At 38.8% G+C, this 23220-nt stretch overlaps 1 protein-coding gene across 8 annotated transcripts in view; it reads left to right on the top strand.

The window, feature by feature from the left end:
- Nucleotides 1-23220, top strand: part of Fggy (FGGY carbohydrate kinase domain containing) — a 409535-nt gene that overhangs the window by 287298 nt on the left and 99017 nt on the right. For all 8 annotated transcript variants that reach the window (XM_047521121.1, XM_047521094.1, XM_047521114.1 and 5 more), the window contains one exon: nucleotides 16716-16863. In XM_047521121.1, coding sequence (XP_047377077.1) covers nucleotides 16716-16863 — 148 coding nt within the window. The remainder of the gene's footprint in view (nucleotides 1-16715; nucleotides 16864-23220) is intronic.

Below are 23220 nucleotides of genomic sequence, written 5' to 3'. Positions count from 1 at the left end.
TGACCTTCAGATTCTATGGACAGTGAAAACATCTGACAGGACTTATAAGATACTCAGTCTTATAGATGAACATCCATGTATTAATTATAGAACATCCATATATTAATTTTTAGAAAGATCTGAGATAACTCTGAGAACCTAAAGATCCCCTAAGAATATGCCCAGAGTCTCTGGATAAAAAACTCTGATGCAGATGAAAGTGTCTGGATTTTGGAGTCAAAACTTCTTGAGTTCATATCCCAGCTTTCCTCCTTACTAAGTGTGTGACTTTGCACAGGTTATTCAACCTCTGTAAGTCTGACTCTTTACCTGTAAGCTGTAGCTGATGTGGAGAGATTTCTGGGACATATTAAGTAAAACTAAGTGTAAACGAGTGTCTACAACATAATCTCTTTCAAGAAGGAGATCTAAGAAAACATGTGTATCTGTTTATCTGTGCAAAATAAATATAGGAATATTTCATCAGAAATTAGTGGGTTTGGATACATATAGAAGATGGGTAGAAATGATATAGAAAGAATGTGGGAATGGGAGCAGAATGGTAGGAGGGAACAGGGCTTCTCTGAATACCTTTTTATGTAACTAAGTCCTAAAACCATGGTGATGCTTCGTATTCCCTTAAAATGAATAGAGATATAGATAGATAGATAGATAGATAGATAGATAGATAGATAGATAGATAGATACACACATACATACATAGAAAGAAAAGTGAACCTACTGTATTACAAATGAACAACATAAGCACTCTAAAGGGGATTGGGGAAAGAAAAGAACTAACCCAGATAACTTGGGAAAAGAATATTTTGACAGTATGCTGAATAATTGAAGATAAAAATAAGTGTATATAAATATTATTCTTTTGATTAGTACATTTGTTTTTTATAGGTGTATGGGTTAACCATTTTGAAAATCTTTTATATATACTACAATTGAGCAAATACATAAATATATGGTAGAAAACAAGAGCCAATTTTCTCACAAATAGTGAAAGGATTTCACCACAAGTTACATATTAATATGAAAGGAAAGTAGTCAGTTTACAGTGGAGAAAATCTGGCAAACAACACCTTCCCCATGTGATCCTAGTTAACAGCACCAGCAGTAAGATATGTTGATATCATGTACCTACTTTTATAACACACTGAGGACACATCATTTCTGGGATGTTCTTGCCCAAAATATATAACCTCAGTGTCAGTAGAGAATATCAGACAAATTGAAAGCTAATCTACTAAATTTTTAGCCAATTGGCCTCCAAAGATTATGGAACTCAAATACTGAAGAACTGTCCCAGATTGGAGGAGACTAAGGAGTGACATGTGCTTTGATAAATTCACAGGCTGTTTCTCAGACCTCCTTCATGTGTTCTCAACAGTATGTGACTACAATGATTACTCCTTTGTCCTTTTAACACTCTGGCTTTCCAGAAGGTTACCCTTTCCCAGTTTTCTTCCTATGTCTCTGAATTCTTTTCAAATTCATGGTCCTTTTTTTGATGATCAACATCAAAGTTCATTACACCTGGGTTCCTAGCCCTCTTGTTCTGTCTCCTCATCTCTCCCAAGGTGATCCCAACTATGCTCTTGACTTCATTTATTACTATGCTTTAATGACTCAAAGTTTATCTCCAGCCCAGATGTTTTTTCAATAATATTAGTTCTCTTCCACCTTCTTTCTTTTGTCTTGCAAAGGAAAGTGCATCTGTATCCCATCAGATCTATGAAGGCATATTCTGAATTATGTAACCCATTATGCTTCAGGTCTCAGAATGAAATAGGCAGAGCTGTTGCTAAAATGAAGTTGGCTGTTTTAAAGGGTGGACAAATCCCTTGGAGTCAGGAACCACATGCCTCTTTTGCTTTGACTTCGAATGTTCTGAAAACATCAATGCAGATCACCTCTATCTCAGAGCTTAGCATTAGCAAATCCTGTTTGAAACTGTGGAAATAAATGTTGATAAACAGATTGAGTATTTTATCCTCTTGATTTACCACAATCCTTTTAGGCCCCATCTCTTAATATAAATGTCTTGTGAGCTTGTACATCATTTAAGCAATAACTAGATGTGCCCATAACATGTAACTGGCAACCAGTCTCTCTGTGTGGGGCCACATATCTAGATATTATGCTCCATGGCTACAGATAGATTTAAATTAATTATAACTTCAGCTCTTTTCTCTTCATCTTGTTTCACTTATGGAACCTTAACTAACAATATTTCAGAATGAAGTTCTGTTGACATCAGACCTTTGAGGAGAAGATATTGGCATAATCTGCAAGAGTTAGGTTCAATGTTGGCAGTACAATCAAGGTTAAAATCCAGATCCTCTGACTGTCTCATCTTATCAGCATATCTAATGCCATAGAGAACAAAGCAAAGTTCCTGCTTTCTTAGCATTTACATAAACATATATTATATGTAATTTACATATATGTATATATGCACAAATATATGTGTATATATATATATTTGCACTATGAATGTAGTATATATATAGTACATAATGTAACTATATCATGTATGTATACATTATATATAGTATAATCATATATGCATGTACACATATATACATATATATATATACATACATATATATGCATGTGTTATATATATTTAGAGAGAGGGAGAAAGAGAGAGAGAGGTGTGAGCACCCAAATTTGATCAATGCTGTAAGGAGAAATGGAAATAAATAAGAAGGTATAGCTACAGGGGTGTTGGGGTGATAGATGGGGGCTACTTCAGGTGGGAAAGCTGTCCTTATTGTGCTGACGCTTGAGCAGGATATGAGTGAAGGGAAGGAGCAAACCATGATTCTGTGTGGAGGATCCCTCCAAATGGAAGGAACAGCAAGTCCCAAGGCCTTGTGCCAATGGCCAGCTCAGCAACATCAGGGAACATTGTAGCTGAAAGGCAGGGGAATCAGGTGAGGGCTGGAAGTGAGCCAGGGGACACACCATGCATGTCATTATAGATAACTAAAAGAACTGTGGTTTTCTTCAAGGTTTTAGTTGGTTTGGTTTGGTTTTCATTTTTTTGGTATGGGGATTGAACTTAGGCCTCACAAATGCTAAGCACACACTTTTCTCCTAAGCTACACCCCAGCCCAACAGTTTTGGTTTTTGAGCAGAGGAAAGATACAATGAGATTTACCTTTTAAAAAGAATTATTTTGGCTGCATTGTGAATAATAAACTAGATTATTTGTGGGGAAATATGGACAAATATTGGAAATGGGGAAAATAAAGCTGCTAGGTATCCCTTGCAAGGTCAGTCTGCTGGAGGAAGACAGTTAACAGTACAGAAAAGCTGGTCTGTTCTTTCTTCTGCAGAGGTCACTGTAAGCAATGGTCATCTCATGGCAAGTCCATTGATTTTAGGTCCTTTGGAATTGTTTTCTATTCACTAACTCACTTTTTTTTTCTTTCAACTTGTCTTTCCTTTTAACCACTTTTCCTAGATTTTTTTCATTATTGCCTTAAGTACAACTCATTTTTATGGATCTGATTTCTTCCTCAAACCTCTCTCACATCTGTGATTCCCACAATTCCAATGAGAATCAGTTTCTTAAAATTCACTGGTCCTAGGGTGGATCCAAGATGGTGGATGAGAGGGTGACTGCATCACCCGTTGCTCCAGAACTCAGGATTCAAGAAGGGGAGGTATTGAGAGACTCTGACCAACACAGGGCTGCTGGGTGAGTCTCTCCCACTGAGTGAAGCTCCGCCAGGGTGGCAGACCAGGACAGTGGCCAGCTTCTTAGAGCAGGGCAGGGCATCGAGTGACTTTCCCAAGCAGCCCAGCTCTCTCCAGCAGCATGCCAGGTCCACAGCGAGCTTCTCAGTGCAAGCCCATCCAACGAGAGGTTGTCCCTGCACAGAGCTAGCCCCCAGCCCTGGACCCAGCAGCGGGCTTGGGGCAGCTTTCTTTGGAAGCACTGCATTATCAAGTTCCTCCAAGACTTCAGGCTACTGAAGGCTAGGAGGTGATATACTGGAAATCTACAGGGACACTATAAGCCAATAGAGGAAATCTGCAATAGCTCAGAGTCCCACTGATATCTGGTCAATATGAGAAAACAAGGGAGGAAAATGTCCCAAACAAACCTAGATGCTATATCAATAAAACCCAATGACAGCATGGCAGAAGAAATGTCAGAAAGGAAGTTCAGAATGTACATAATTAAAACAATCAAAGAAGTAAAGGAGGAGATGAAAGAGCAAATGCAGGCATTGAATGATGAGATGAAAGAGCAAATGCAGGCATTAAATGATCGCACCAATCAACAGTTAAAAGAGCAAATACAGGAAGCAAAAGATCATTTCAATAAAGAGTTAGAGATACTGAAAAAAAACCAAACAGAAATCCTTGAAATGAAGGAAACAATAAACCAAATTAAAAACTCCTTAGAAAGCATAACCAATAGGATAGAACACCTGGAAGACAGAACCTCAGATATTGAAGAAAAAATATTTAATCTTGAAAACAAAGTTGACCAAACAGAGAAGATGGTAAGAAATCATGAACAGAATCTACAAGAATTATGGGATATCATGAAAAGGCCAAATTTAAGAATTATTGGGATTGAGGAAGGCTTAGAGAAACAAACCAAAGGAATGAATAATCTATTCAATGAAATAATATCAGAAAATTTCCCAAATCTGACAAATGAAATGGAAAATCAAGTACAAGAGGCTTATAGGACTCCAAATACACAAAATTACAACAGACCTACACCAAGGCACATTATTATGAAAATACCTAACATACGAAATAAAGACAGAATTTTAAAGACTGCGAGAGAAAAGAATCAAATTACATTCAGGGGGAAACCAATAAGGGTATCAGCAGATTTTTCAGTCCAGACCCAAAAAGCTAGACGGGCCTGGAACAACATTTACCAAGCCCTGAAAGAAAACAGATGCCAACCAAGAATATTATACCCAGCAAAACTTACCTTCAGATTTGATGATGAAATAAAATCATTCCATGATAAACAAAAGCTAAAAGAATTTACAAAAAGAAAGCCAGCATTACAGAACATTCTCAGCAAAATATTCCATGAGGAAGAGATGAAAAACAATGATGCAAATCAGCAACAGGAGGCGCTAGCCTAAAGAAATAGCCAAATAAAGGAGAAACCAAGTCATGTCAAAAAACAAAAATGAGTCAAATGACTAGGAATACAAATCATATCACAATAATAACCCTGAATGTTAATGGCCTGAACTCATCAATCAAAAGACATAGACTGGCAGATTGGATTAAAAAGAAAGATCCAACAATATGCTGCCTGCAAGAGACTCATCTCATAGAAAGAGATACCCACAGACTAAAGGTGAAAGGATGGGAAAAAACATATTGTGCACATGGACACAGCAAAAAAGCTGGAGTGTCCATCCTCATATCAGATAATGCGGACTTCAAGCCAAAACTTGTCAGAAGGGATAAAGAAGGACATTTCATACATTTAAGGGAAGCATAAATCAGCAAGACATAACAATCATAAATATCTATGCCCCAAACATTGGCTCATCCATGTACGTCAAACAAATCCTTCTCAATTCCAGAAATCAAATAGACCACAACACAATAATACTAGGCGATTTAAACACGCCTCTCTCACCACTGGATAGATCTTCCAAACACAAATTGAATAAAGAAACCATAGATCTCAATAACACAATCAACAATTTAGACTTAACAGACATATATAGAATATACCATCCAACAAAGAGTGAATAGGCTTTACTCTCAGCAGCACAAGGATCCTTCTCTAAAATAGACCATATTTTATGCCACAAAGCTAATGTTAGCAAATACAAGAAGATAGAGATACTACCTTGTATTCTATCAGATCATAATGGATTGAAATTAGAAATAAATGACAGAATAAAAAACAGAAACTTCTCCAACACCTGGAGATTAAATAATAGGCTATTATATGATGAATGGACAACAGAAGCCATCAGGAGGGAAATAAAAAAATTCTTAGAAGTAAACGAGAACAAAGACACATCATATGAAAATTTCTGGTACCCTATGAAAGCAGTACTTAGAGGAAGATTTATTTCATGTAGCGCATTCAATAAAAGAAGAAAAAAATCAACAAATAAACGACAGGGATGCAAGGTTGGTTCAACATCAGGAAATCAATAAGTGTCATTCACCAAATCAATAGACTTAAAGTTAAGAATCACATGATTATTTCAATAGATGCAGAAAAAGCATTTGATAAAATACAGCACCCCTTCATGCTCAAAACACTAGAAAAAATAGGGATAGTGGGAACATTCCTTAACATTGTAAAGGCCATCTATGCTAAGCCCATGGCCAATATCATTCTAAATGGTGAAAAACTGAAAGCATTCCCCCTAAAAACTGGAACAAGGCAGGGATGCTCTCTTTCACCACTTCTATTCAACATCGTCTTTGAAACTCTAGCCAGAGCAATTAGACAAACCAAAGAAATTAAAGGGATACGAATAGGAAAAGAAGAACTCAAACTATCCCTATTTGCTGATGATATGATTATATACTTAGAAGAACCAGGAAATTCCACCAGAAAACTTTTAGAACTCATAAGTGAATTCAGTAAAGTAGCGGGATATAAGATCAATGCTCATAAATCTAATGCATTTTTATACATAAGTGATGAATCTTCAGAAAGAGAAATTAGGAAAACTACCCCATTCACAATAGCATCGAAAAAAATAAAATACTTGGGAATCAATCTCACAAAAGAGGTGAAAGACCTCTACAATGAGAACTACAGAACACTAAAGAAAGAAATTAAAGAAAACCTTAGAAGATGGAAAGATCAGGCTGGGGAGATAGCTCAGTTGGTAAAGTGCTTGCCTCGTAAGCACAAGGCCCTGGGTTCAATTCCCATCACCACAAAAAAAAAAAAAAAAAAAAAGAAGAAGATGGAAAGATCTTCCATGTTCTTGGATAGGAAGAATTAATATTGTCAAAATGGCTATACTACCAAAGGTGCTATACAGATTCAATGCAATTCCAATTAAAATCCCAATGATGTACCTTACAGAAATAGAGCAAGCAATTATGAAATTCATCTGGAAGAATAAAAAACCCAGAATAGCTAAAGCAATCCTTGGCAGAAAGAGTAAAGCAGTGGGTATCGCAATACCAGATCTTCAACTCTACTACAAAGCAATAGTAACAAAAACGGCATGGTATTAGTACCAAAATAGAAAGGTGGATCAATAGTACAGAATAGAGGACACGGACACAAACCCAAATAAATACAATTTTCTCATACTAGACAAAGGGGCCAAAAATATGCAATGGAAAAAAGATAGCCTCTTCAACAAATGGTGCTGGAAGAATTGGAAATCTATATGCAACAGAATGAAACTAAACCCATATCTCTCACCATGCACGAAACTAAACTCAAAATGGATTAAGGACCTCGGAATCAGACCAGAGACCTTGCATCTTATAGAAGAATAAGTAGGTCCAAATCTTCAACATGTCGGCTTAGGACTAGACTTCCTCAACAGGACTCCCATAGCACAAGAAATAAAAGCAAGAATCAATAACTGGGATAGATTCAAACTAAAAAGCTTTCTCTCAGCAAAGGAAACTATCAGCAATGCGAAGAAAGAGCCTACAGAGTGGGAGAAAATCTTTGCCAATCATACTTCAGATAGAGCACTAATCTCCAGAATCTATAAAGAACTCAAAAAACTCTACACCAAGAATGCAAATAATCCAATCAACAAATGGGCTAAGGAAATGAACAGACACTTCACAGAAGAAGATCTACAAGCAATCAACAAACATATGGAAAAATGTTCAACATCTCTAGTAATAAGAGAAATGCAAATCAAAACCACCCTAAGATTCCATCTCACCCCAATTAGAATGGCGATTATCAAGAATACAAGCAACAACAGGTGTTGGCAAGGATGTGGGGAGAAAGGTACACTCATACGTTGCTGGTGGGGCTGCAAATTAGTGCAGCCACTCTGGAAAGCAGTGTGGAGACTCCTCAGAAAACTTGGAATGGAACCACCATTTGACCCAGCTATCCCACTCCTTGGCCTATACCCAAAGGACTTACAATCAGCATACTACAGAGACACAGCCACATCAATGTTCATAGCTGCTCAGTTCACAATAGCCAGATTGTGGAACCAACGTAGGTGTCCTTCAATTGATGAATGGATAAAGAAACTGTGGTATATATATACAATGGAATATTACTCAGCCATAAAGAATGATAAATTTATGGCATTTGCAAGCAAATGGATGAAATTAGAGAATATCATGCTAAGTGAGATAAGCCAATCTCGAAAAACCAAAGGACGAATGATATCGCTAATAAGTGGATGATGACACATAATGGGGGGTGGGAGGGGTTAGTGTTAGGGTTAGAGTTGGGGTTAGGGAGGGTGGCAAGAATGGAGGAAGGAAGGACTGTATAGAGGGAAAAGAGGGGTGGGAGGGGTGGGGGGAAGGGGAAAAATAACAGAATGAATCAAACAGCATTACCCTATGTAAATTTATGATTACACAAATGGTATGCCTTTACGCCATGTACAAACAGAGAAACATGTATCCCATTTGTTTACAATAAAAATAAATAAATAAATAAAAGAACTCCAGCCACTTCACATCCTCAGGAGCTCTTCTTGTCAATGTCTAAATACCTTAAAAAAAAAAAAACTCTACACCAAGAAGCCAAATAATCCAATCAACAAATGAGCTAAGGAAATGAACAGACACTTCACAGAAGAAGATCTAGAAGCAATCAACAAACATATGGAAAAATGTTCAACATCTCTAGTAATAAGAGAAATGCAAATCAAAACCACCCTAAGATTCCATCTCACCCCAATTAGAATGGCGATTATCAAGAATACAAGCAACAACAGGTGTTGGCGAGGATGTGGGGAGAAAGGTACACTCATACATTGCTCGTGGGGCTGCAAATTAGTGCAGCCACTCTGGAAAGCATTATGGAGACTCCTTAGAAAACTTGGAATGGAACCACCATTTGACCCAGCTATCCCACTCCTCGGCCTATACCCAAAGGACTTAAAATCAGCATACTACAGAGATACAGCCACATCAATGTTCATAGCTGCTCAGTTCACAATATCCAGATTGTGGAACCAACCTAGATGTCCTTCAATTGATGAATGCATAAAGAAATTGTGATATATACATATATATATATATATATATATATATATATATATACACACACACACACACACACAATGGAATATTACTCAGCCATAAAGAATAGTAAAATTATGGCATTTGCAGGCAAATGGATGAAATTGGAGAATATCATGCTAAGGGAGATAATGCAAACTCAAAAACCAACAGACGAATGATCTCGCTGATAAGCAGATGATGACACATAATGGGTGGTGGGAGTGGGGCAACAATGGAGGAAGGAAGGACTGTATAGAGGGAAAAGAGGGGTGGGAGGGGTGGGGGGAAGGGAAAAAATAACAGAATGAATCAAAGAACATTACCCTATGTAAATTTATGATCACACAAATGGTATGCCTTTATTCCATGTACAAACAGAGAAACAACATGTATCCCATTTGTTTACAGTAAATAAATAAATAAATAAAAATAAGTGAAAAAAAAAATTCACTGATCCTCTATATGCCAAATCGCCGATACAATTAAAACTTTCCATCGAAGTCTATGTGATTGCCCTTTGAGCAAGGACAGAAAAAAGAAAGGACAAGAATTTGTATCAAGAATTTGCACTGTGTCAGGCACTGTGCATAGTGATGGTTTGACATATACCTTATATAATTCTAGATGAGGAAATGAGATTATTGGGAGTCATTGGACTTTACTTCTGAAGATTATTCTCCCTTTTCATTCTCAGATTCCCCCCTTGGCTTTTATAACTTTTTAAAACCCAGTGTCTCAGTTTGGCAACTGGGCCATCAGTCTATCACTAAGTATTTACTTGGCCTCCCCAGAGGTAGGGCAATCGTAGAGCTAACATGATGATATTAATACCTTTCACAGCTCAAGGTGTACAGCCAGCCATAATCAGTACTTCTTGATGGCTCTCAGATCAGAATTGTTTCTTAACCCTAAATAAACTGTTATTATAATGCCTTTCTTTGACTACTTTGCATACAAATAAAAGAAAGTCCTCAGGGCATTGTGATCCTCTCAAGAAAACCATGGACTGTGCTGATATAGGTAAGTAAAACCTCCATTCTCAACTCTCAACTTGTACCTACAGCCCAGCACAGTGCCTTGCATATTAGCCAGGACAAGGGATGGTCATAAGATGCTTGTTCCCCAGCATGCCTAGGAGGTTGGGTCCCTTGAGCTTCTGAGATGCCACTTTGTCAACCAGTGCTTCGAGGAGATGTAGAGATGTCTGTGATGTATAAATACTTCTGTTGGAGACAACCTGAATGGTTCATTCAGTTGCTATAACAAAATTCCATAGATTAGGTAATTAATAAACAACGAATTTATTTCTCACAGTTCTGAAGACTAGGAAGTCCAAGATCAAGGTGCCACAGATTCAATGACTGGGTGAGGCACCACTTCCTGGTTCACAGAATGGCACCTTCTTTCTTGATTCTCTTGTGGAGGAGGGTTAAACAACCTCTCTTGGGACTCTATTATAATGGACTAATCCCATTCATGAGGGTTCTGCCCTCAAGACCTAATATGCCTGCAAAAAGCTCCACCTCTTAGTACCATCACCTTGGGGTTAGAATTTCAATAGTTAATTTTTTGTGTGGACACAAGCATTCAGAACACAGCCCCTTTTATGGCAGCTTTCTCAGAAGCTCATCAAATATTCTATTTTTTTTTCTCTATAAATCATAAAAATGAGACAGAATTTCCAATTTTATTATCCCATGTAATAGCCGTATCCATTCATGTGCACTTAAGGAGCAGTGTGTTGAGTGTCTGATAGGGTGGATAAGATTGAGCCCTACCCAGAAGGAGTTCAGAGTCCTGTGATGCCTATGCCACCCTGATCTTAGACTTCCCAGTAATCCTCGTTTGCTCACCTGGAAGTAAACAAGATGGAAGAAGTACCTCTCCTTCATTTGGCAACTGCTCTAGCACAGTACTGTGTGCCAAGTGTTCTGCTAAACCATGATATGTATTAGAGATAGTCTGACTTCATGACATGAACAGTCCAGGGGAAGCCTTGGGTAGTTAGCAAGTAAGGGCAAACCCATAAATAAGTTTACAGTGACCAAGTGTGGTAAGGAGCTAACAGAGGGCAGTGACAGCATATCAGAGAACACTCTCATAGATTAAGGTGAACATGCAAGCTTGGCTGATGGAGGGACAGTTAAAGTCAGAATGGTTAAAAAAGAGATAACTATTAAGAGCCGAAGAAAAGAACATTCCAGTCAAGGGGATTGGCCTCTGTGAAAGACTTGAGGAGAAGGGTGAGGAACTGATATTAGGCCATAGACCTTGGATCAAGCAGGGACTTCTAAACCAAGATCTGAAACTGATTTTATGGAAAGGGAATGGTTGGCTATTGTCAGATTCTAAGCAGACAAGTCAAGTATTCAGCATCTCACACTACAGAATGCCTCTTTATTCCTTGATGCATCCATAAAAAAGAATGAAATTATGACATTTGCCAGCAAATGGATGGAAGTGGAAACTATCATGCTAAGTGAAATAAGCTAATCCCAGAAAACCAGTCTGAATATCCTGTCCAATATGTTCATGCTAACACATATAAGGGTGGAAGGGGTAGAAGTTCATTGGATTAGACAAAGGGGAATGAAGGGAAGTGAGTGGGAATGGGAATAGGCAAGATAGTAGGATGAATCAGATATAACTTTCCTGTGTTCATATATGTGAAACACCACATCATGTACAAATACAAGAATGGTATCTTAATAAGTTATAATCCACGTATGTATAATGTGTCAAAATATACTCTACTTTCATGTATATCTAAAATAAATAAACATGTAAAAATAACTGTTAAAAAGACAGCAGGGAAAAATTTTAAATTCATTTCCAAAAGTAATCCAAAAGTTTCTTCAGAGGGGATAAAGAATAGGATGAAAACATTTGGGTAATGTCTCCCAGAGAAGAAAAAACTTCCCAATAAATTTCTGGAGAACTTAAAAACAAAATGGAGAATTAGCGATTTAATAGCTGTTATGTAGTAGAATATTCTCACTTGGATAAAGGTATTAAATATTCATGTGAACAACAAAAAAAGAAAGTCTCCTTATTTCTAATCCAGAGACAGGAACATTACTGTCCAACCCTTAGCACAAGTGATGAGGGCAGGTGGCTATCCACAATTTCTGACGGTGCTCAGAGATGCCAGGATGGCTCTTCCTCTCCTCTTAGGAGGCTCCCTTGAAGAGGGAAGGCAGGTTGCTGAGATGGCTGTGTGCAGGGTAGATGGCTGTGGGAGCATGGGCAGTGAAAGGAGCCAGGGATTGGGAAATGACTCAAGGTGACATCACAGATGAGTCTAGAATGATGATTGACACAGAGCAGATAAAGAAGGCAAGGAAAGGTATTCTAGCCAAGAGGAGGCAGAATGAGCAAAAACATTCAGAGAGCGAAGCATGCGTATTACGAGAATGAAAGGTTGCTAGGTACAGTTGGAGCGTGGAGCAACCAGGGTCGAGTGAAGTACATATCTGCAGGAGAAGGTAGGGAAAGCCAGCTCATGAAGAGCATCTTGTGCCAGAAAGGAAGTCTGTCCTTTGTCCTGAGGACAATGGGGAGGAACCACTGTAGGGTTGAATCAAGAGTGGGAATCATAATCAGGGTTATGCAGTAGAAGAATCACTCAGGAAGGAGTACAGAAAGCCTCCTTGGAGTGGGCAGGATTGCAAGCTGGGAGATGAACTTGGAGACCAAGTGTAGGTGGCTGGAGTAAAGTAGTAACTGTTAAACTGGAGAAAAGTTTGCTAGTTAAAGCAATATTTTAAAAAAGCAATCAAATCCTGGTGAAAGATTAAATTGGGGAGCAGAGAGAGAAAAATGAGTCAGAAATGATATTCCCCCATGACTCTGCCAAGCAGTAGCTTGGACAACTGCTTAAATGATGCTGACTTTGATTAAACCAGGGAGCACAGTAGGAAGAGGGAGTATGTCAGAAAGATGATGTGTGTCAGATTAAAAATTTTTAGTTGAGTTGCCTTGGGACATCCAAGAAGAGGCATTTGATGGGTGGTTGGATATTTGACCAGAACTCACCAGAGAGTAATGAGCAGGAGATAAGGACACATATTTGGAAGTCCTTAGTACTAGATAGTATCTGGAGCTCTGAAAGAAGGGAATTCCAAGGGAATTAAAGACAGATCTCTGGAGGAGCTCAAATATTTAAGGGACAAGTAGAGGAAGAGATCTGACAGGAATGGAAGTAGAAAAATCAAGAGAATAGAGTTTTCTGGAAATCAAAGGAAGAGAACAAATGAGGAAGAAGTGGCCAAGTGGTGGGAAATGCAGAAAATGATCCCTTGGAGTTTGGGTGAGTTGAGTTTCAGTAGAATTGGGACTGGAAGAATGTATATTGTGTTACGTTGAGAAGTTAGGAACTAGAGACTTGCAGCGTGGAAGCTTCTTTTCCAAGATCTTTTCTTACTCCTGGAAAGAATGCAAATGTCTTTTGTCATGCCATGTATTCTGATTTTGATGTTGAAGAGTGTGATCACCATACTTCTGGGGAGCATATGAGTTCAAAGAAATAAATGATTTATGGAAAGAGAGAGCAGAGGAGAGATTCCAGGGGTGTCTGCATTTCTGATAGTAAGCAACATAGTCTGAAAAAAATCTTCCCTGACTCTTGGATATTTTTAAACCTAAAGATTTATTTCTTGTGATGACAAAGGCAAATGAACTATTTGTCAATCTCTGCCACTGTATAGTGCTGAGGGCTCTACATTTATTTTTATTTGTTTGTTTGTTTATTTTTGCATTTCTGGGGATCAAACCCATGTTCTGTATTTAATCTTCCTAGCAAATGGAAAGAGAGTATTAGTGTAACTGCAAAAGAGAAAACTAGACTCAGGTTGATGTGCTTGCTCACCCAGCTGGTACATGATGAAGTTACTTCAAGGTTGTTGAAACTGTTTTTTTCATCACATCCCAGTGGGACTTGGACAGACAGAACTTCTCCCTCTGAGACAGGATATATGAGCCTGGAGTTCATGAGAGGGAGGAGAACAATTCAATTGGTATCACAATTAATATGTGATTCCCTAGTTGGAGAAGGGCAGACTGCCATTTAATAGGGAATTGATAAAACATACAAAATGAAACAAAGTCAGGACCAAAAAGGCATCATGCAAGGTTAAAATTATGTGAATAATGATGTGCATTAGTTATTTTAATGTCTTCCAAGTGCATTTCATTTTGAATGATATACTCAGATAGCACACATGGTAAGGTATAATTGAAAAAACATGTAGGGGAATGGCTGAATCCAAAGAATAAACACACAGCTGGGAGGAGGTTAGGAGTCAAAGGGGTAAGCATATGCCCCATCCCCCAGGGACCTCATTAGTGCGTGAGTGACCATATATGTAGAGGCTAAATGAATCTCACTGTTTGCAAAGACCCAGAGTAAATGAGACAATGACGAATCAATAGTAATTAGGCCTATAGGTTCTTATTGACCCAAATGTCTGAAACCAGATGCCCTGCTCTAAGATTCCTTGAGAGGCAGAATGAAAAGATTTATAGACATGCACTTCTTTAAAAAAAAAAAAAAAAAAGGCCCTTTAAAATCAGTGAAGCGGTTCTGAAATGGAAAGTGGCTAGAGTTAGGGTAGACACTTGATTTCTGGCTAGAAAGGATATTCTAGGCTTCTGTTGAGAAGGTGGTTCCTGGGAACTGGGAGATAAAAACCCAGGATGTGATCATATTCTGCCCCCATATATTGCTCTGGCCCACCTGCTATGGGAGGCTCAGAGAATCCTTTCCTAAAACCATAATGGAATATTCTAAAATAAGGCTTGAGTGTAGGGCTTTGCCAGATAAATTCCTGATCTAAGATATAGGAAGCACTTGACTTCAGAATCATACCAAAAAAAGTTTGCAGTTGGACTTGAACCTGTCTCTCTACCTCTCTGAGTGTCCTCTCTGTAGAGGGACCATGAGGGGAAGGCCTAGTGCAGACTCAGGAACAGTAGCTGCTGCCCAGTGGGTGCTGAGCCTTATCTGAGTGGTCAGATCTCCCTGGTTCTGATGTGTTTGGAGGCAGAAATGTTACAAAGAAGCAAAGAGATTGGTGTTAGGTGGGGCTGCCCTTGCCTCCCCCCAGCACATATCATACATTTTCATGTTGATACACACCCACTGGTGCACACACAGGACTGTTTTGCTGTTTTACATCTTCTATGTCTGGTTTCCACATATAATTTACATTTCATAAAAGAGTTTCAGTGATGAAGGGGGGAGGGGTTTGAAAACTACTACTTCACCTATTGGTTTGTTGTTTCCTTGCACTTAGTTTAGAAAACTTGCAGCAACTTCATGGGATCCATGGGAACACTCCCAGTATCATAAAACTAGAGCTAGAAATCGCTGAGCCTTACTCCTAAAACATTTTTAAAATGCAAGTCATGAATATTGTCTGAAGTGTCTTAGATATTAACCTCCTTTGGACATTGATTTCCTATACATTTTTCTGCCATTATTCAGGCCACATTTTAAACCTTTACATCTGTAGTTCCAAGAACACCAGTGGGAAGTGGCAGAGATGCCAAACTGATGTTTCCACTTTCTTTTGAGATCATTGGTTCAGAACTTTGGAAGGCAGCCCCTCTAGAGAGAACACAGCTAGCCAGCTTTCATCTTTGTGCCATGCAGGAAGATTAGCCTAGTGAAGGAGGTATAGTTATACCTCTTTTGTGAATGGGGAAGTTACAGTTCAGAGAGGCTAAGTCTTATTCCCAGCTCGGACAAGGGGAAACAAGATCTAAACCCAGAACTGACTTGATTTCCAAGCATCTGGTCTTCTCTCTGTTTCCCTCTCAACTGAAAGTGTGCAGAATGAGAGAGTTTATCTGATTCTTTCATTCCACATGTGAAGAAACCAAGGCTTAAAAAGGAGAAAGAACTTTCAAAATGTCATTCGATGGGTTTTGGTTGGAGATCAGGTCTCTTTCTCCGGATCCTTACTGCCTTCATGACTTTCAGTCGCTTCTCTTCGCAAGTTTCCATATTGATTCCAGGAACATGTATTTGTGTTCATTTGTCATTTCATCATTATTATTACAATTACAAAGACTGATTTTAATAAATCCTTTACATATGTACCATATTGTAGAGTTTACAGAATGTGGTCTTTGCATATATAATCTTCTTTGATCTTCACAATAACCCTATGAGGTAAGTTGGACAGGGATTGCGATATCTGTTTTCACAGATGAGTTCCAAAGGTCTGAAAAGTTTTCTCATGGTTACACACCTATCAGAGGTAAACCCATTCCTAGATCTGGCCTTCTGATTCCAAACCTTCCCACTTGCCCCCAGGATAGTCTGCCCTTTCTTGATGAAAATACGGTGTGATCTGAGAGCATAGAAGGCTTGTTTCTCTGAAGGTAGTTTCTTTTCAGAGGTTTTGGGAGGCTGTTTTACTTTCCTGGGTCTGATATGGAAGTATAAATGGTTTCTTTCTACAGAACAATTTGCTCCCCAATCCTCCTCCCCCTTTTAAAAACAAAATCCATTTCTCTTCCAGATGCCAGAGTATATATGCATATTTGAACAGTCACCTGGATCTGATTAAGAAGGCTCAGTCTGTGGGTTTCCTCACTGTTGATTTACATGTTTGGCCAGATTTCCATGGCAACCGGTCTCCCTTAGCAGATCTGACACTAAAGGGCATGGTAAGTAACAGCCAGTCCTTGCCCCAAGGTGAAGGCAGGCCCAACAACTACAAAGTTTGGAAGAATCAAAGTAAAGAGAAAGAGAAAAAGGACAAATAAAACAAAATAGGCCAATAGCGCACTGGTTCCTTGCAGATACATTGCAGTTGTGAAAACTGTTGCTCCCTGGGACACTCTGCTGAAAGTTCTCATTGTTCCTGCGCCAACCTTGAACATATTCAAGGTAGTATTTCCTGTATTCAGCTACTGCTGCCTCTTTGTCCATGGAGTGGCTGAAAGTAGTTCCCATGTAATTTTTGTATTTATGTCGGTTCATAAAGTCATGTTTTCCATCTCCATCTCCAGGCCACCTGGTGAATCAGTGGTAAATTATACCACCCATGGTCTTGAGTGCCACAGCTGCACATCATCTAGGCTCTGAGTCAGGGCCATTCAGGGTCTATGCCAATATATTTAGAATTTCAGATTAAACTTTGGTAAAAATAAATACAATTAATAACTTAAGTTGGATAATAAATTCAGCTCTTAGTGATCATAAAGGTCACTTCCAGTGTGGAGATTCTGAGCCCTCCTGGAGAGTCCAGAATGAAGTTGGTGTGCAAGCTCACCACTGCCTAAGCAGAGACAATATCTTGGAGGCCAGGTGGAATCAGGTGACTGGGAGCCATCTGACCATCAAGAATCATGTTCGAGGATGGTTGAAGCAGGTGAAAGTTAGAGAAGCAGAACTGAGTTTGGGTTCACAGGGACCAGGTCAGAAACCATGAGTGCCAAATTCAGGAAGTTGCCAATAAGTTTGGAAATTGAGTATAAGGGAAATTAAGGTGGGAAGTCAGAGCAAAGGGTATGAGCAACACATGGCAGATACACGGGGGCAGCCTGACAGTGATTCAAGATTGCTGACTTCAAGAACTTTCACTCAAAATACTGTGAGTTTATTTTAATACTGTGAGATTATTTTAAATATTTTTATGATGCCAACAGAAAGATCTGAACTTTATTTTCATAACTGAGTTGATAAAATCAACTTCCATGAATAAAAGTGGGTCATGGTGAAGAGAAAAGAAAGCTGGACATGGCAAAAGTAATTGCCTACAATCTACCAAGCATGCCCATGAAACACAGAAGAAATTGAATATCTTTATTGGCCAGCAGAAGAAGAAAGCTGCAGACAGCTATGTAGCAACAGGCTCAGCTAGAAGGCCTTCCTTTCAGATAACCAAGTCCGTATACAAATAGAGGGTAGGGAAAGAATAATTTCATACAGTACAAAAATAGTGTCTTAGAGAACGACTATCAAAAACCAAATACAGATAGACAATTAAAGTGTTAAAGAAGTTAAGAAACTTGATCAGTTCTTAATAGGATCCCAAAACACAGCAGGGTTGCTCGTAAAATGATCAGGGCTCTGGAGTGACACTCCTGGGGGCCTGCCCTTGCCAACTTCTATTGTATCCAGACTCAGTACCCAGCATGTTAGGCACCAAGTTTCCCAGTAGCTTTTGTGTGTTTCTGAAAACCAAGCATGACATCCAGAGACCTAAGAATTAGCATCTTAAGGGTATTCAAATGAATTGGCCCAAATGCAGAATGAAATTCCAAAGGAGTCAGCAGAGTATTTCTAGGAATATCTGCCTCATTGGAATAAATATATGCTGCCAAAAGAGACTTCTTGCATTGGGACATATGGCCAATTATACCTAAAATCTTGGAATGTTTACTTTGTAAAGAAGTTCTATTGTTTTACAAATTTACCTCATATGTCCCCTAATATTCTTAGCAGTAATTTCCCTCTATTGCTGTTCTTGGGTTAGGCTCACCCTGCAGTAGCTATCATTACACCAGGGTGCATCACAACACTAGAAGAAGGTGACCTAGATATAATAGATGAAAGGCCATTTTGGACTAAAAGCTTTTCCCCAAATCTTTTCTTCAGTCCATTTTTGAACAACACCAAAATATCCCCCACCAAAATTCTTCTGTAATCATCTTACATTCTTTTGGCAAAATGTATAATGTTATTACAAATTATATGCTAGAACATACTCTATTATCACATATTATTTCTTTCTGCTAGTCCTATCTTCAGGGATCATTTAGTAAATATTTATTGCGTTCCTACAGTGTGCCAAGCTCTGTTGCAGATACAATAAGGTACAATTCCTACACTCACAGCACAGGTTTAAGGGGAGTGGAGAATGCTCAATGAAACACTTAGAGCAACTAGAATTGCCAGAATAAACCTAGGAGGGAAGAACTATATGCAGTTTCTTCTTTTGGCTCCTGAATCATTTCTCTGGGCACATAGTAAGTGCTTAATATGTGCTTTTTTAAAAAAAAAATGTTGACAGACATTTACTTTATTCATTTATTTACATGTGCTGCTTAGAATCGAACCCAGTGCCTCACACATGCTAGGCAAGTGCTCTACCACTGAGCCACAGCTCCAGTCTTAATATGTGCTTAATGATAATTTATAGTGAACATGGAGAGAATAAAGAGGCCATTATGGCTCTAGAAAAATAAACATATGAACAATTTATTAATACCAAATGGATTAGATGGCTACTGATTCATGCTGTTTATATAAGTGGTTAGTACTAATATTAATATCCAAGTCAATTAAGTTCCCATTTTGTCTTACTTGGTAATATCTTTGTCCATCAAACAAATGCAGGCCCTATTATAGTCAGTGAGAGATATAAAAGTAACTATACTTATAGCACTCAGGAATATTACTGTCTTTGGAGGACAATCAGGCAGTGGAAAGATGGGGTCAAGCTCCTGGTATTGCTTACTGTCCAGGCTCTCTAGATGCATAAAAGAGGATTAGACCTGGTGTCTGTGGTCAGGAAAAGCTTCTGATAGGAGGTGATGTTAACTCTTGAGTGAAGGAAGGAAGAGGGTTTGGGGTCAAGGGAACATAGTACATGCAGTGTCCTAGAGGGAGAGAGACCGTGGCATATGAACATCCACAATTTGGCTCCTTATTTCTTTGCCTAACTCACTATAGATTACAGTTGGCATATTTTTTCTTGGGAAAAATCAAAAGAAAGTGTGTTCCCAAAGACTTTATGGAGTCCCTGGGCTCTTCTGCTTCTACAGTATCACACCCTCCCAGTTCTTTATTGTTCCCTCCATTAACTCACCCGAACTTTTGTTAAACATCCATCCATTCACTCTTTAATGAATATCAAATATGTACAAGCCTGTGCTAAGCCCAGAAAATGGAAAGAAGAAAAGTGTCTGTCCCAAGTTCACATGAGTAAGGAAGATCGTTACTGTACATGTCCGAGTGGTATGTCCATCATCATTACACAGTCTGAGCCTTGGAACATTGACATCTATGCAAGCCAAAGGAGGTGCTCAGCCAGTCTTCAACATTGGGTTTTTTAAAATTGTCACCTGTCTAGCAATCTGATGAGGCCTTTCTCTACTTCACTTGAAAATAACAGTGAAGATGTAAAAATGGCATAAATTTGTGGAGGCTTTGAAAATTAGGATGATACTCAACTAGGAAGACTGAACTTGACATTCCCAAAGAGAATCAGGAAGATTTTCCAGAACCTGGAAGACTAACACAGCTTGTTTGATAAACATGGTATAGGACATATGAACAAAGTCTCTCTCCACTCTGCTCACTAGCTACAAGCACACGGCTATTTTAAGCCTAAAAACAGGACAGTTATCCTTCTTCTCTACTACCCTTGGTTGTGTTGTATTGTTTTGTTTTTTATTGATTTTTAGAAGCAGGCAGTGAGTTTAATTTCCTAGATTCTCCCCCACCATGTGAACTACTCCCTATCTTCCTTTCAGTTCAATCTGTTTGAAAACTGCCAACCCCAGAAGCCAACCAGACCGGAAGTGTGACTCAGAATTAACAGCAAGGACTTGCATTCTAAGCCACCTACATAAAACTCTGGGGCAGAGACAGGAAAAGCCTTGGCAGCTCTGTGAATTTGGAGGAAGAACTGTTCTAGGGTTAGGGAGCCAGGCAGCAGTGGCCTTCCTCAGTCCTACAAAGCTACAGAAATAAAAACTACTGTACTATGGTAACTGGCATCTAGTTGCAGATCCAAAGAGGCAAATCCAAGTATACAGTGAATAGGGCTGAGAGTGAATCATGTGTCCTGCATGCTGGGAAATACTGAATAGGCCTAGCTCCTAATTTGGGTGAATTTTTAAAAATAATAAAGTAAACCCCACAGGAAAAGACATTGCATACAAAAAGAAAGAAATACCATTTCAAACACTTAGCAAAAGTTCTCTTGAGACTTATTTATTACTGAAAACAGGATATTAGGGAACTTCTTGGTATATTCTAGAGGATTTTTAAAAAGGCATATCTCTAGAAAGTAAGGCAAAAACAGGAAAAGTTGAGTTAAGATGAAAGGACAACACAACGAGAGGGAAAATAAATGACAAAGACCTAAAACAACTAAAAATGCAATAAATGGATCAAAACCTACATTGAGCAATATAATATATAATTTTCATGGATGAAAATAATATCAGATCTGTCATAGGCATAGCATGTATTTTAAATTTATTCTATTAGAAAAACATTTTGAGGATAGAGTCTATGGCTTATTTGGGTTTTTTTAATCTCAACAGCACCTGATGCCAAATTATTGCCTTATATTCAGTTATTACAATTATCACTTACCAAGTGAGGAATGAAAACTACTGCCCAAGATCACAATGCAAAGGAGAGGCAGAGCTTCAATAGAAATATGAATCCTGATTTTTAGGATGCACAGCCTCATGAGTTTGCCTTAACTCATGACTCTGGACTTTTGCAAAATGCACCTAGGATTACAAAAGAAGTCCCAACAGATGCACCACACATAGTTTCATTACTGAACCATACTCCTTGGCCTTGACTTTGCTCCTCTGGTCTTACCACCAGCTTGTCACTTATCCACCCATTTTTATTCTAACCCTGGTCTTAGCTCTGGTCTCCTCCTGGGAATGTCTCTAGGTTTTCTTCCCAACCTCACTGACTCAGATTTCAAATTAATTGCCACTCCTTGTTTGATTTGACTCTAAAGTCTTCCACTGTGATGCCTACCCTCATAAGCAGGCACAGGACCCAACCCAAGAATCTTCCCCTATTGCTTAATAGAATATTTTTCTTTTCCTTCTGGCAACAGTTGTCTTCCTGCATCACCAGCTGTTTTGGTTTACTTTGGTGATACAGTATCAACCTGTAGCACTTAGCTAAAAAGAGATAGTGGAAATAGGGGTGGGCAGCTTAATAGGATGCCTGAACTAAATAGCTACTTGTGTAAATATTTTCCATTTTCACTTGGTAAATAAGGTATGGAAAGGTTAGAGCTACACATACCATCATCCAAAAAAGGAGAAGCATTAGCAATAACTCCTAGTATCAAAACATTTGACACTGATGATTCCAAGTTCTTTAAATACCAGACAAAAGACATGCATACTTTAAAGAAAGGACATGGTCATACATAAAGATAAATGGAGGCAAATACTCACCAACAGGAATGGTTGCACATCTTAGGGTTTGTGTGTGTGTGGTTGGGTGGTTTTCACCATTCTAAAGAAGTAAAAAGAGCTCACATGTTGAATTTGGACCTGTATTTACATCTTCGTTTGAAAACATACCAGTTTGTGCCATTTGCATGTTAGCTCTGAGGTCAGCCTATACATCAGTAAAGGTGGAACAGGTCAAGCTTCTTTGCAGGGTCATCATCAAACCAGGAGGTGTTAGTCCAGTGACAGGCACACTGTGGGCAGACAACAACTAATGTGTTTGCCTGTAGTTTCTGCCTGGTGACACCTACTTGCATGTCTTCTGAACCTTGAGCATGAGGCTGCAGGCTTTCACCTTAGCCCCAGAACTAACTGGACTCACCAGCCACTGAGGTCACCAGCCACAAAATCACCTTGGAAGCTTAAGACCCCAGGTCCATCTCAGGAAGCATGTTTCATTGCTTTCATGGACACTGAACTCTGTACTAGGATCCTGGCCTATTTCCTCTCAGGTATAAGAAGCGGCTTAAATCTGGTGGACTCTACAAAACAGCTAGTGTGGTAGTAATTTTGAAAACGGGCTTCCTTGTATATGGTACCAGGTTTTAGTCACAGATTATTATTACCTCTTTATTTTGGTAGTAATAGGGATTTTGTTGTTGGTGGTTTGTTTGCTTGTTTTAATTCTTTCCCAAAACACTCGTTCGAAGAAGTAAATTGCCTCAGACACATAGTGGGTCATGAAATCACACCAAACACTGTATTCCTTATGGGTCAAAATCTGTTTTCTTTGCTTCATTTTGGAAGTTCTTCACTACCCAGAACTAAAAGTTACTTTCTGGTTCTCTGAAGAGCTGT

The sequence above is a fragment of the Sciurus carolinensis genome, chromosome 1, assembly GCF_902686445.1.
Source record: "Sciurus carolinensis chromosome 1, mSciCar1.2, whole genome shotgun sequence".
NCBI lineage: Eukaryota > Metazoa > Chordata > Mammalia > Rodentia > Sciuridae > Sciurus > Sciurus carolinensis.
The sequence above is the reverse complement of the archived record's forward strand: the minus strand, read 5'-3'. Positions and strand labels throughout refer to the sequence as shown.